Genomic DNA, 14,621 nt, shown 5'->3' with positions numbered 1-14,621 from the left:
CTGAATGCCACTAGTAGGAGCTGGCTGTGGAACACTTTATAAGCCATGGACAGAGGCAAAGATGGCTGCTGGGAGCATTTCTTTCAGCCCACTTTGCATACTAATGGCCAAAAACTTCAACTGTGAACCGTTCGCATGGGTATGTTGACCTTCAGCTGTGAAGACAACTATGTAAAAATTGCAACCCTATTCAGTTCCAGTGTTTCTTGATTCTTGACCTTAACAGAATAACAGAATCGGAAGGGACCTGGGAGGTCTTCTAGTCCAACCCCCTGCTCTGGCAGGAAACCCTACACCATTTCGGACAAATGGTTGTCCAATCTCTTCTTAAAAGCCTCCAGTAATGAAGCATCCACAACTTCTGGAGGCAAGTCGTTCCCCTGATTAATTGTTCTGTTAGGAAATTTCTCCTTGGTTCTAGGTTGTTTCTCTCCTTGATTAGTCTCCATCCATTGCTTCTTGTCCTGCCTCCAAGGTACTTTGGAGAATAGGTTGACCCCCCCCCCTCGTCTTTGTGGCAGCCTCTCAAATATTGGAACACTGCCATAGTCCTTCTTTTCACTAGACTAGCCATGCCCAATACCTGCAACCGTTCTTCGTATGTTTTAGCCTCCAGTCCCCTAATCACCTTTGTAGCTCTTCTCTATAAAACCTTCAGACTGGTTTTAGATGATGCTTTGGAACTGAAATATACAGTATGTGCGGCTGGCTTAGTGGCCTCTTGATTTTGGTCCACAAACTATTTTCTCTCTGGCTCCCTCCATGCCCCTTTGGGCTAGAACCAGGGGTGAAATCTACTTACCTTCCTTACCGGTGATGTCATGTGTGCGCACACATTTTCTGCGCATGCGCAGAAGGAGAAAAACATTACTTCCTGGTTAAAACCAGGAAGTAGTGACACCCGGGCGGCAATCGCTACTGGATCGCTGAACCACAGGGAAAAATCGCTACCGGATCAGGTGATCCGGTCCGACCCGGAAGCATTTCACCCCTGGATAGAACCATCTTCCTAAAATATAAGATATGTTGCAAAGGGCAAAGGCTAGAAAATAAGGAGGGTTGGGATAACCTACGCCCTTTATTAAACTCCAGGTTGAAAGTCCCTTGGGAGTTGGGTGGCATAGAAATGCGACTAAATAAATAAATAAATAAATAAATAAATAAATAAGTCCTCTTTGCTGTCATGAACCTCTTGGGTCAGGTTGCCTTACTCTTCCCAGTAAAATTTTGAAAAAACTCTGACCCTGATGACACTTCAATAATAATAATAATAATAACAGTAACAGAGTTGGAAGGGACCTTGGAGGTCATTTAGTCCAACCCCCTGCTCACGCAGGAGACCTATACAAGGGATTCGAACCGCCGAACTGCCGACCTTTCTGATCGACAAGCTCAGCGTCTTAGCCACTGAGCCACCTAGCCAGGTCAAGCTTTCAAACCCCACAGGGCTTACCATGCTTAGAGCCTTTTTTCGGCACACAGTTTCCATTGGAATCCTCTTCATGACCAGGGAAACAAGAGCCGCAGCTCGGTGCCCCATCTGGTCCGCAGCCCATTCGCTGGTGAAGTAGGCAGTTGATCTTGTACCTGGCAGGGCACAGGGGGTCTGCAAAAAAAAGAGCACACAAAGAAATAGCAACAGCACGTAGACTTATATACCTCTTCACAGTGCTTTTACAGCCCTCTCTAAGCGGTTTACAAAGTCAGCATATTCAGGGGTGGGAATCAGCCGGTTAGGACCAGTTCGGGCGAACCGGTAGCTCCGATGATCAACTGAGAGCGAATCAGTTTGCTCCGATGATCAGCTGGGCCCGCCTGCCCCTGCGCTATACCGACCTATATTTCCTTTGTTTGAAGCCCAGCTGATAGGAGTGGCAGAGCGGATTGCTGCGGCTCAGCTGTTTTACTCACCAGGGCTGCAATAGAAGGTAAGTTTTAGAGCTGTTTTCAAACGCACTGCGTGTGCACGGAGCATGTGTTTGGAGCGTGTGCACTCAGCGAACCGGTTGTTACACAGGTTGAATCCCACCACTGAGCATATTGCCTCCCAACAATCTGGGTCCTCATTTTACCAACCTCGGAAGGATGGAAGGCTGAGTCAACCGGTCAGGATCGAAGGAATTGAATTCCTGGCCATGTGAGCAGAAATAGCCTGCAATACTGCATTCTAACCACTGTGCCACCATGGCTCATGGGGATGAGGAACACTTGCTTTAAAGATAATGACATCGATGTCATCCATTCAGTCGTGTCTGACTCTTGGTTGGGGGGTCTCTCCACAGTTTCCGATCGTGCACTTCTTTTCTGAGTTTTTCTATGTTCTGGCTGGTACCAACTTTGATGATGTCCGGTCATCATGTTCTTTGATGGCTTGGTTGCCTTTTACTGCTAATTCATCCAAAGATAATTGCTTTCCTCAGTGAATTCCCTTGCATGACATGGCCAAAGTGAGATGCACTTTCATGGTTTTGCCTTCTACTCTGTTTCCCCGAAAATAAGATGTCCTCTGATAATAAGCCTAATCAGGCTTTTGAGCGCATGCGCTAAAATAAGCTCCCCCCTGAAAATAAGCCCTCCCCGAAAATATTTAAACACAGAACTGGAAATCAGGTAAGACGGCAAGAGCAGCCCCATCTTGCTCCACGCGCCCCAAAGTAATAAGACCTCCCCGAAAATAAGGCCAAGCGCTTATTTCGGAGTTAAAAAAATATAAGACAGGGTCTTATTTTCAGGGAAACATGGTAGTGACAAAGCTTTAAAGAAGGAAGGCCAATTCCTTGAAGTTCTCTGTGTGCTTTGCCAACAAGCTTCACTCTCCGTCCAAAATATCTCCAACTTCTTCCTCATTTTCAGGCATTCGGGAACCCTGACATTTAATGTCTAAGCAACATGCCCGTCAGGCCTGGAAGCCATATTTTGTATTGGGCCTTCAGTCCTGCCACATTTACTACTGTGGGAAACTGGGAGGGGGGATGGTACGGAGGCAGGGTGATATATAGTCATAATAACATGCTTTTCTCAGAGGTTCAAGGACATCTTGCCCTGCATCTGGAAGGCTAGACTTGGGAGGCATCTCCAGTTGGGATGGTGTTTTGATTGGACCATGTGATGGACTTGTGGGTGCTGGGCAGGGACTTGAACTTTTCTATGGGTGGGGAAACCCTGGAAGCTTTCAGATTCGAGTTTTCCCAGATGTGTCAATATGACATCTCTAACAAAATGGAACTTTGAGGAACCTCAAGCCTCAAAGATTTCTTTCGTTGGGGGTGTTACTTGGAACCTTGACAATGCTATGATGAATCCCTTTGCTTGTTGAGAATGATGGAAACTGTTGTACAATAAACTGCACACATTAGCATACGATGATAGAATGGATGAGTTGTAAGGGACAGTGGAAAATATCTAATCCAAACCAATTCTCAAACCACAGTACAGGTAGGTAGTCCTCAACTTACAACCATTTGGTAAGTGACCATTCGAATGGTACTGAAAAAAGTGACTTATGACCATTTTCCCCACAACCATTGCAGCATTCCCATGATCACATGATCAAAATTTGGACGCTTGGCAACTGGCATATATTTCTGACAGTTGCAATGTCCTGGAATCATATGATTCCCTTTTGCGACCTCCTGATCTTCAAAGTCAATGGGGAAGTCAGATTCAGTTAACAACGATGTTTTTACTTAACAACTTCAGTGACTCAGTAACTGTGGCAAAAATGTGGTAAAATGGGGCAAAACTCACTTAACAACTATCTTGCTTAGCCACTGAAATTTGGGGCTCAATTTTGGTCATAAATCAAGGACTACCTGCATTCCCACTGGTGGCGCAATGGATTAGAATGCGGTACTGCAGGCTACTTCTGCTGACTGCCGGCCCCCAGAAGTTTGCCAGTTCAAATCTCACCAGGCTCAAGGTTGACTCATCCATCCTTCCAAGGTTGGTAAAATGAGGACCCAGATTGTTGGGGGCCATATGCTGATTCTGTAACCCACTTAGAGAGGGCTGTAAAGCACTGTGAAGCGGTATATAAGTCTAAGTGCTATTGCTATTCCCTGTGACACCATATAGAAGTGAAAAATGGAATTTGAAAGATCAGGATAGGAAGAGTCTTAGACTTAGAATAACAGAGTTGGAAGTGACCTTGTAAATCATCTAATCCAACCCCCTGCTCCAACAGGAGACCCTACACCATTTCTGACAAGTGGCTGTTTAGTCTCTTCTTGAAAGCTTCCGGTGATGAAGCTTCCACAACTTGTTTTCACTGTCAGAAAATTTCTCCATATTTCTAGGTTGAATCTCTCCTTGATTAGTTTCCATCCATTATTCCTTGTCTGACCTTCAGCTGCTTTTGAAAATAGGTCAATCCCCTCCTCTCTGTGACAGCCCCTCAAATATTGTGCCTCCCTAAATTGACCAAATAAGGCTAGACCACATGCGGAAGCAGTGTCAAGAGAAAATAAATAATTGCATTATCTCTAATCATGTTATGTGTGATGAAGCAAAGGTTTTTCCTCAGACCCTGGGAGAATAAATCATTTGCACTGGACAAGAGCTACCAGGAGAAAGGACGTTCCAGAATTTGGATGCTGCGGTGCTGTTTGAAAGATCAAACCTTGGCATCCCACCTGTCTCACCTCTGAAAGGTCAGATTCCCCACCTCTCTCACCTCCATGACAGGTATACCTTTGCCACCAGCTTTTTATGAAAGATTGTAGAATCAATGACAAAGACCAGAAGCTTACATTATTTTCCAAATCACCAAAAGGCAAGATAAGAAACAATGGATGGAAACTAACCGAGGAAAGAAGCAACTGAGAACTAAGGAGAAATTTCTTAACAGTGAGAGCACTCAATCAATTGAACAGCTTGCCGTCAGCTCTTGTGTGTGCTCCATCACTGGAGGCTTTCAAAAAGAGACTGGACAACCATCTGTTTGAAATGGTATAGGGGGGTGGACTAGAAGACCTCCAAGATCCCTTCCAATTCTATTATTCTGTGTTTTTTCTATGTTCTGTGTCTTCGGTGCCATCCAATCATTGTTTTGAACTGTATCCAGAAAGAGACTTAGAGGGCACAACTCTTTAACAGTAATCCTTTCTGGCTTGATTGATTCCACTAAAATAAAAAGATAATTCTCCCTAAAGTCTGCCACCGGGGCTAAATAAACTGCGGTTTTATTCTTTCTCTCTCTTTTGAAACAAAGATTCCCCTTTGAAAAAGATGTTTGGTGTTTCTTTCCATTTAATACTAGTGTATGCACTGATACAGAAGGATTGGTACCATTGGGAACTAAACCTTGGAGCAGGAGATCAGGTTGGGCATAAGATAAGATTGCTTTCTTCATTCCGCCCCTTTTACAGGGCTGTTGTGGGCTTCCTCAGGCAGAAATAAAACTAGTCCAGCAGCAGCTAGCAGGGCACTTTTATATAGACATGAGCTGCACCTGTTGAACATCTTCCCGGCCATCCATGTGTTAAAAAGTACTTTCGTTAAAAAAAAAAAAAAGGGAAGAGGGCTAGTTCTTACAAATGGGTGAATTTGTGAAGTGGAACAAAGAGTTTTGGATGGAGAAGGAAGGTGGCATGTAATGGGTGAGTCACAAGCCTTTGTTCTGTCACAAACCCTTGTGCCCAGTGAATTATAATGATGAAGGCTGGCAAGAAACTTAAGACCTTTAGAAAGGAAAGACAGTTTCTTCCCCGGGGCAGAGAATTCTTGAAGGGGGGGGGGAATAAGCAACAATTCAGCTTTGGAGCCAAGACCAATTTCTAGAAATCTATCAAGGACAAGGTGTCTCCCCTACTCCACGATCCAGCCCCAAATCGATTTATCATATCCCTGGAAGGATATGATCTTTTTGATCCAGGGAGAGTGGTAGATTTGAAGAAAGCAACATTCAATTTCTTAGAATGACTTGAATAAGTTACAGCCAAGATGCCATGAAGCCCCTTCTTATCCTAGAACCAAACCTAGGTTGAAACAACTGCATTCCGTTTCTCCTTCCATCCATCCATCCATCCATCCATCCCAAGTAACCAGCAACCCACCTCCATTTATTCCTTCATTCCAAGCCTTTGCCGTTCTCTCCTTCTTCCATTTATCCTTTCATTCCAAGCCTTTGCCATTCTCTTCTTCCTCCATTTATTCCTTCATTCCAAGCCTTTGCCGTTCTCTCTTTCGTAGCTTTTCCGCTTCTGGGTGGACAGTTTCTCTCTCCTTTTGTTACCTCCCCGCCCTTTTCCCCTTCTGCTCTTACATTTTTCTGCTTTCTCTCCCTTCGGCAGTCACTCCCCTCCTCTCCTCTTCCCGAATCCCCCAAGTTGCACCCCCTCCTCACCCCCCCCACCCCCACCTCCAACCAGGTGCCCCCCCTCACCTGCTTCCCAGTTGGCCCCCGTAGTAGCCAAGATTGTGAAAAATCCCAGCCATCCTGTGGCTTGGCTCAGCATCATCGCCTTTCAAAGAAATAAATGAATCGGGGAGGGGGAAGGGTAAGTAGTAAGCTAGAGAGGGGGCTGTGCCCCTTCGCAGCTCTTGGCATGGAGCCCAATACGAAAGAAGAACCTGCTGGCCAGGGCCAGTGGGGAGGGACTGCGGATATTTATGAATGAACCACCGAGGATTGGAGGATGGATGGGGAGAGTGGGGGGGGGGGTGGATAAGGATGGAGAATTGGACAGGAGAAAAATGTCCCTGAATATTTCGCTCGCTGGAAAGGGGGAAGGTACAGGAGACGTTGTGATGCGCGGATAGCTTTAGACTGACAAGTTAATTGGATGAGCTTTTACTAAATATAATGGATCCAACTAAAATCAATGCACCGCTGGACAATGATAGGTCTGGGAATCATCCAGCTACTATCTGGCTAGGGAAGGGGTGGGGGAACCACAATGTAATATTCTAACTGTACGTTTTGGTGCTTGTACATCAAGCATTTTGTACAAATATTTTCTAGAATCCCAACGTCCCTGTACCGATGTGGAAGGTTTACTTTAATGTCGCGTTCACGCTGCATTTCGGAACTAAAGTTTTCAAGGTTCCCATGGGATTTTAAAAGCACTCTGGTACTAATACATCTACACGAACAGAGGCTTTGGGGAAAAAAATGAAAGATAAGCTGACGTGAGCCATACGATTTCAGTGGTATAAAAATCGGTCCAATCCATCCGTCAAGGGTTCGCATGCACAGGTTGTCCCTGACTTACAACAGCTCATTCAGTGACCGTTCAAAGTTACAACAGCACTGAAAAAAGTGTCTTATGGCCATTTTTCACACTTACGCCCGTTGCAGAATCCCCATGGTCCCATGATCAAAATTTGGACGCTTGGCCATTGACTCATATTTATGATGGTGGCGGCATCTGGAGGTCATGTGATCATCTTTTGCCACCTTCTGATACGCGAAGTCAAAGAGGAATCCAGATTCACTTAATGTTCTGCCCCAGCTACGGACCCCAAAGAACGCAGCACACACAAACTCTATACAAAGCTTATTTTACTCAAATAACTTAGTCTTTATCAATCAAATGCTGTTAATAAACTGTCTTAACAGCCTACCAGAATTCTAAGATAAGGTAATCACAGTCTTACTAGAGTTGGCAGAAAGCCCAGAAGCAATTTTGCAGGGAATCCAGACGCAAAGGAGAGTGAACTAAAGTTGTTCTCTACAGCTTGCTGCAAGTGGCGTTCCTCCTTAAATAGGCTAAGGGAGTGGCCAATTAGCCCCAAGCCTTACTCTCGAGGAGACCTCCTCCTGAGGAGCCACTCCTGCCTTTTGGCAGCTCTGCGCACCCGTGCATTGAGAAGAGGCTCCTCCTCTTCGTCCTCTTCACTTAAAGAAGCTTCTGGAGGTTCTGAAGGCCCTGGCTGAATCCTTGCCTCTGGCACCACATCTTCTCCAGCCTCCTCACTGTCCGATTTGAGCGCCAGCTGCACAGGCTGCTGGCGCAGCACCACACCAGCCTCCTCGTTGTCGGAATCAGCTACAATCTGCACAGGCAGCTGACGGGCCACAACACTTAACAACCATGTTTCTAACTTGACAGCTGCAATGATTCACTTAACAACCATGGCAAGTAAAGTCGTAAAATGGGGCAAAATTCACCTAACAACTGTCTCTTTTAGCAAGGGAAATGTTGGGCTCAGTTGTGGTCGTAAGTGGAGGACTATCTGTACACACATATGTACACATTCATCACAGTGATGCAGATTTATAGCTCCACTCATACCAATATAAGCTTGATATGAGCCACAGGCCACTATTTATTTATTTATTTATTTATTTATTTATTTTTATTTTGTATTTCTAGACCACCTATCTCCCTTAAGGATACCCTCAGCAATGTATTACCCTAGTGTAGGGGTGTCAAATTTGATTTCATTGAGGGCCGCATCAGGGTTGTGCTTGACCTTGGGGGGGGTGGAGTGGGGGTGGCCAGGCGGTGTGGCCAGCTTGAAGTCACTCGTGTCGGGGGCGCCTGTGGGGACGGCCTCCTGCAGCCCTCTGCCAGCAAAAATGGAGCTTGGGTGGGCTGCCCTCCCAAGCTCCATTTTCATTGGCACAACACAGTGGGCCAGCCCTTTGCTGTTTCCAGGGTGCCCCCGCGGGCCAGATCTAAGCACCCCGCAGGCTGGATCCGGCCCCCAGGCCTTGAGTTTGACATCCCTGCCCTAGTGTTTGGCAACTTTAAGACACATGGACTTCAACTCCCAGAATTCCCCAGCCAGCTATGAATTCTGGGAGTTGAAGTCCCAGTGTCTTAAAATTGCTAAAGTTGAGAAACATTGTTTAATTACCCTCTATACTTTTACCCGGAAATAGGTTTTACTAACTTCAATGAAACATATTTTTGTCCTAGTGCAAAATGATGCACTAAAAGTCACTAAAAGATAGTGAGATGGGTGTCATATAAATTCAATAAATAAATACATAAGTCTGCATTTCTAAAGCTAATGGAAACAGAATTCTGTTTTCATGCGTCACGGAGTTCCACCAAGCAGTTGGAGTTGCTGCATCATTGCAAGGTACCAAAGTTGTGCACAGAGAGTGCAGTCTTTACATATCCATACACTAGTAAGCAAGCCCCATTGAGTTAATCAGAATTTATTCACTGAGTAAATTTACTCATTATAGTGCACCTTGGAAAGCCGATCAGCATGAACAGAACAGGCTAGCAGACTTAGGCAGTGCAGGCTAATGTAACATTGCTATATACTAAATAAATAAATACTCCCTGATAGGTTTTTATAATGTAGCAATTTAAGAACATAAGACGAAATCCTTCTTTCAGATTCTAGGTTAATCCACTCACATCGAAGTGCATAATTCATCCAAATTTAGCAAGCAGAAATTTTATATTTGGAAGTTTGGTACCAGAGTCACTGACTGCATTCACACCTTAAACTATCTGGTTTGTGGTTAACTTAGAGGATTTTCTCACATAGGCCAAGCTACAGAGGCAGTTTGGTGTAGTGGTTAAGTGATCAAGGTAGAAACTGGAGACTGTGAGTTCTAGTCTTACCCTTAGGCATGAAGCTAGCGCCTTGATCTTGGGCCAGTCCTTGTCTCAGAAGAACTAGGCAAGAGCAAGTCATTTCCAAAAATCTTGCCAAGAAAATTTCAGGAACTGGTCCAGGCAGTCACCAAATTTAAAAAAAAAAAAACAAACACAAACACAAGAAGACTCAAAGGAGGAGAGAGAGAGAATCTATATCCCAAACATTCCCTGGCAATATTTTTCTGGCACATTCATTCATTCACTCATTAATGAATTAAAATCAAGGATCTTGGAATCTTAGTGGACAATCAGCTAAATATGAGCCTGCAGTGTGCAGCGGCAATTAAAAAAGCCAACGCAATCCTAAATTGCATTAACAGAGGAATGCAATCAAGATCAAGTGAGGTACTAATACCACTCTATAAAGCCCTAGTAAGACCACACCTAGAGTACTGCAACCAATTTTGATCACCACACTATAAAAAAGATGTTGAGACTCTAGAAAAAGTGCAGAGGAGAGCAACCAGGATGATTAGGGGGCTGGAGACTAAAACATATGAAGAACGATTACAGGAACTGGGCATGGCTAGTCTAGTGAAGAGAAGTGTTCCAATATTTGAGGGGCTGCCACAGAGAGGAGGAAGGGGTCAAGCTGTTTTCCAAAGCACCTGAAGACCAGACAAGGAATAATGGATGGAAACTGACCAACAACCTGGAAATGAGGAGGAACTTTCTGACAGTGAGAACGATCAACCAATGGAATAGAAGTTGCCTCCAGAAGTTGTGGGAGCTTCATCACTTGAGACTTTCAAGAAAAGATTGGACTGCTACTTGTCATAAATGGTATAGGGTCTCCTGCTTGAGGGGGGGGGTTGGACTAGATGACCTATAAGGTCCCTTCCAACTCTGTTAATCTGTTAAATCTGCTATTGGGATGTATCATTTAGGTGAGATGGGGTGTACAAAGGTGCTGAATTCAGAATGTGTTCCCCCATCTCACCTAAATGATACATCCCAATAACATTTCCTTTATTTTGTCCCCAGCCCATAAATAAAACAAGTTTAGTTAATCTTCGTTGTATCAATATTAAAACTAGCATTGTCGCCTTTACTCCAGCACCCTTCAAGAGCTGTTTAAAGTATGGCCAATTTGTTACACTTTTCTCCCACTGCACTGGAGACCTTGTCAGTGACCAGAAACAGGTGTGATCACACCTGCACTTATTACCTGTTTCAGGCTGTTGCTGCTCCCCTCCAGTCCCAGGACAGTCTTGTTATTGCTTTTCTGCTGCTAATTCTCTAAGGCGAGGGATGCATGCACCAATCCTATGCCAGTGGTCAATCAGAAGTGAGCAAAATAGCACTAATCTCCTCAGCTGGCAGCAGGTGCTTTAACTCTACTGTACAACGTTGTTCATAGAGGCAAGGCTGAATTAACAGAATGATGGAGTCAGTTCCCTCTGCCATTGCCTTCCAGATGGAGCAAGGAAGAAATCTGAAAGTTGACATTCCTATATAAAGGAAGGAAGGAAGGAAAGAAGGAAGGAAGGAAGGAAGGAAGGAAGGGGAGGGAGGGGGAGAGAGAGAGAGAGGGAGAGGGTGCTGCTTGGGACTTGGCAGTCTTCTGGACTCCTCTCTCTCTTTTTAAACATTTGAAAACTTTATTTAGCTCAAATTATGACAGAATGGGGAAGGGAGGAGGAGAACGAAGAAGATAATTTAAAGAAGAGCAAGATGTTTTAAAGAAGGAGAGGAAGAGAAAGGAGAGGAGGAGGAGGAGGAGGATGAAGATGTTTTAAAGGAGTGGAAGAGAGAGGAGGAGAGGAGCAGGAGAAAAGGAGGAGAAGAAGAAAAGGAGCAGAGAAGGAAGAATTAGAGAAGAAGAACTAGGGATGACCAAGGGGATCCTGTAACTAGACCTGCCCACTTTTCCAACAGTACCATAATTGATGATTACTTTCCCCACCAGCTAATTACATGCGGTAGAGGGATTACAGCAAAACTAGAGCATGCTTTGCCAATGGCATGTGGTGCATGCAAAACACAAGTCGGCATCATTCATTACTAAGTAACAACAGATGCAGTAGAGTGCGGTTACCTATCAGCAAGAGGGGAGGCAAATTTAATTCTTTCTGCCACTCAATGTTGAGTGAATAACTCTTTTAACACAGCAATGGGAACAGACCCTTGGAGTGTTGAGCAAACTCAGCACTTGTAAAGCATATTGCAGAGTTTTAGATACAGGTGAGGTATTTATAACCAATCATAATGGTTGATGTAACTGATATAACTGACACATTCTCTCCCCACCCCCAGAGGTGAGCCCTCATTTTCTTGACCTTTCAAAAAAGCTTGTAGATTTGGCTGTCAAATTTCTTGGGGCCCACAGAGAAGCATACAAACATGGAGTTGGCTAGCGCCCCAAAGCTCCCCTTTTTAACAGAATAACAGAGTTGGAAGAGACTTTGGGGGATTTCTAATCCAACCCCTGGCTCAAACAGGAGATCTATAATTTTAATTATTTTTGTTTTTAACTTTTTATTATGTCGATGAAGACTCTTAGTCATCCAGGCAGACTTGTCTGGAAATTGAATCCTGGCAACTGGATGTCTTTTTAGTCTGAAATGTTTCACTGCTTATCCAAGAAGCTACTTAGATGAGCAGCAAAATGTTTCAAGCCAAAAAGAAAAGAGGCCCAGTTGCCAGGACTCAGCTTCCAGTAACATTTTAGTACTTATATATATATATATATATATATATATATAACTTTTATATTTTATGCCTATTTGTACACCACCAAAAGTCATTCTATGAGGGAGATAGGCAGTTTCTAAATATAATGCATAAATAAATGAATGTGAATTATGTGGACAGTGTCCCATGTAAACGAAAGATAAAATTGAAGTAAAAGCGCAGAAAAATATATATATAAAGATTGTGAAAAGGATGAGCGGAAGAACAATTAAAACACACAATTAAATTTGGAGGGGAAAAAAATGAGAGAACCAAAAGCCAAAGACAAATATTCAAAAAAAAAGAAAAAGGATAAGAAAAAGAGACCATTGAGACAGCAGATATGAGAATGAAAATAAACAGATAAACTATAAATACGTTGAAAGTATGGATCCTATAACACTGAACTTTAAAGCACTGATTCTGAAAATAAAAGGCACTAGAGTTTGGGTAGATTAGCTTGAGAAAAAACAGGATGGGCTACTCTCAGGTTTATAATAGAATACATTGCAGAGATATTTTCCTTATTGTCTCTCTTTGTGACCGAAAGGATCACAAAAATTTGAAAAACCAATCATTTTATAGGAAGATAAACTACCACATGTGAACAACAAAAGCGACCAAGTTATGCAGAAAAGAATATCTAAGATTCTTGCTTCACTCAGTGAGCCTTGATAACTCTCCGATAAGATTAAAGGATTTGTAGACAAAAACAACTTTGAACATCAGTCATCCACTGATGTAATGGGGATATAGAAAGGAACACAAGCATTCTGCAAATCGTGATTGTGAAGAAGATAAATGCTTCTTATGTAGCAATCTCATCATGTGGATCTACTCCTTCAGTTTCAGGGGGGGGGGGCTGAACTATTAATGGGGACATTAACTGCAGACTCCCTCATCCCTCATCCCAAACTTTGCAGCTTATAATTCCCCAGGTGACTTGATTTGAAAGTTTTAAAAACAGGATAAATGACAAGGAAACAGCAATAGCAGTTTAATTGCAGTGCTGGAAGCAGACGTACCACCATTGCCTTCACAACTCCCAGGTATATTTATTTATTGGTTCGATTTATATGCCACCCTTCTCTGGAGACTCAGGGCGGCTTACAACGCGTTAAGCAATAGCCTTCATATTGTATATACCTGATTAGTAGGGCTTTCGGGCCCCACCCTAAGTGGTGTTCTTTTTTTATACAAAGTCAGCTTATTGCCCCCACAAACTGGGTCCTCATTTTACCTACCTCGAAAGGATGGAAGGCCGAGTCAACCTTGAGCCTGATGAGATTTGAACTTGCAAGTAATTGCAGGCAGCTGGTGCTACTTTAACAGCACTTTAGTCTGCTGCGCCACCAAGGCTCTTATGCGTTATATGGAACTGTGCAAGAAGAGGCAACAGTATTACATCTTGCAATAGGGAGATTGCTTTATGAAAGATGGGTCACTATTCCCATGTCTCCTTCTACGTAGGGAAAAAAAAAAGCCAACCAAAATGCTTCATCCCTGGAGAATTGAAAGAAGAGATTGTACAACCGTTTGTCTGAAATGGCATAGGGTCTCCTGCTTGAGCAGGGGGTTGGACTAGAAGACCTCCAAGGTTCCTTCCAACTTGCGTTATTCTTCCTGGAAGAACCATCAGACCCCATGAAGATTTACACTTAAAAATGTTATTAATAACTGGTCAAGAAGGGCCCACTATTTGGTTTAAAGAGGTGGATAGTCAATCAAACAATCAATCAGAATAGAGCTGGAAGGGGCCTTGGAGGTCTTCTAGTCAACCCCCTGCTCAAACAGGAGACCCTTTATACCAGTGATGGCAAATCTTTTCAGCACCAAGTGCCCAAACCGGAACGTGCACACACAGAGTGCCAGAAACCCAGAAAGACCAGCTGGTTGATCTGCATGCGTGCGCCAACCACCTGGTCTTTGGGTTTCTGGTGCACGCACGCGTGTCAGCCAGCTGGTCTTCATGCATGCCCGAGCGCCAGGAACCCAAAGACCAGGTGACCAGTGTGTGCATGCCAGCTGGTCTTTGGGTTTCTGGCACACGCAAAAGATCAGCTGGTCGGCGGGCCGGAAACCCGAAGAGCAGCTGGCAACAGCATGTGTTCCCACAGAGAGGGCTCTGTGTGCCACCTCTCTGGCACACGTGCCATTGGTTCACCATCACGGCCCAAACCATTTCAAACAAGTGGCTGTCCACTTATTATTGCATTAATAGCAAAGGATTGGGATGTACTATGTAGCTGTTATGGATCCTCTGGTGGTTAATAGAGGAATGCTTGGCTTTCTTCAGATCAAGGGCTGGGTCAGGTTTTCTGTAGCATTATACTACCCCCCCCCCCGAAAAGAAAATGGATGGAGCCAAGGTTCAGTTTTGGGAGG

General features: G+C 44.1%; 1 protein-coding gene across 1 annotated transcript in view; it reads right to left on the bottom strand.

The window, feature by feature from the left end:
• LOC139309364 (neural proliferation differentiation and control protein 1-like) overlaps positions 1 to 6,458 on the bottom strand; it is a 25,633-nt gene extending 19,175 nt beyond the window's left edge. The window contains exons 1-2 of the mRNA XM_070933424.1: positions 6,383 to 6,458; positions 1,454 to 1,606 (exon numbers count right to left, since the gene is read on the bottom strand). Of these exons, the coding sequence (XP_070789525.1) occupies positions 1,454 to 1,606; positions 6,383 to 6,458 (229 nt within the window). The remainder of the gene's footprint in view (positions 1 to 1,453; positions 1,607 to 6,382) is intronic.
• Positions 6,459 to 14,621: the final 8,163 nt, after the last annotated feature.

The sequence above is a fragment of the Pituophis catenifer genome, unplaced genomic scaffold, assembly GCF_029215685.1.
Source record: "Pituophis catenifer annectens isolate HBS135680 unplaced genomic scaffold, rPitCat1.0.hap2 SCAF_2, whole genome shotgun sequence".
Classification (NCBI taxonomy): Eukaryota; Metazoa; Chordata; class Lepidosauria; order Squamata; family Colubridae; genus Pituophis; species Pituophis catenifer.
Note: the sequence above shows the minus strand (reverse complement) of the source record. Positions and strands in the feature narration are given on the sequence as shown.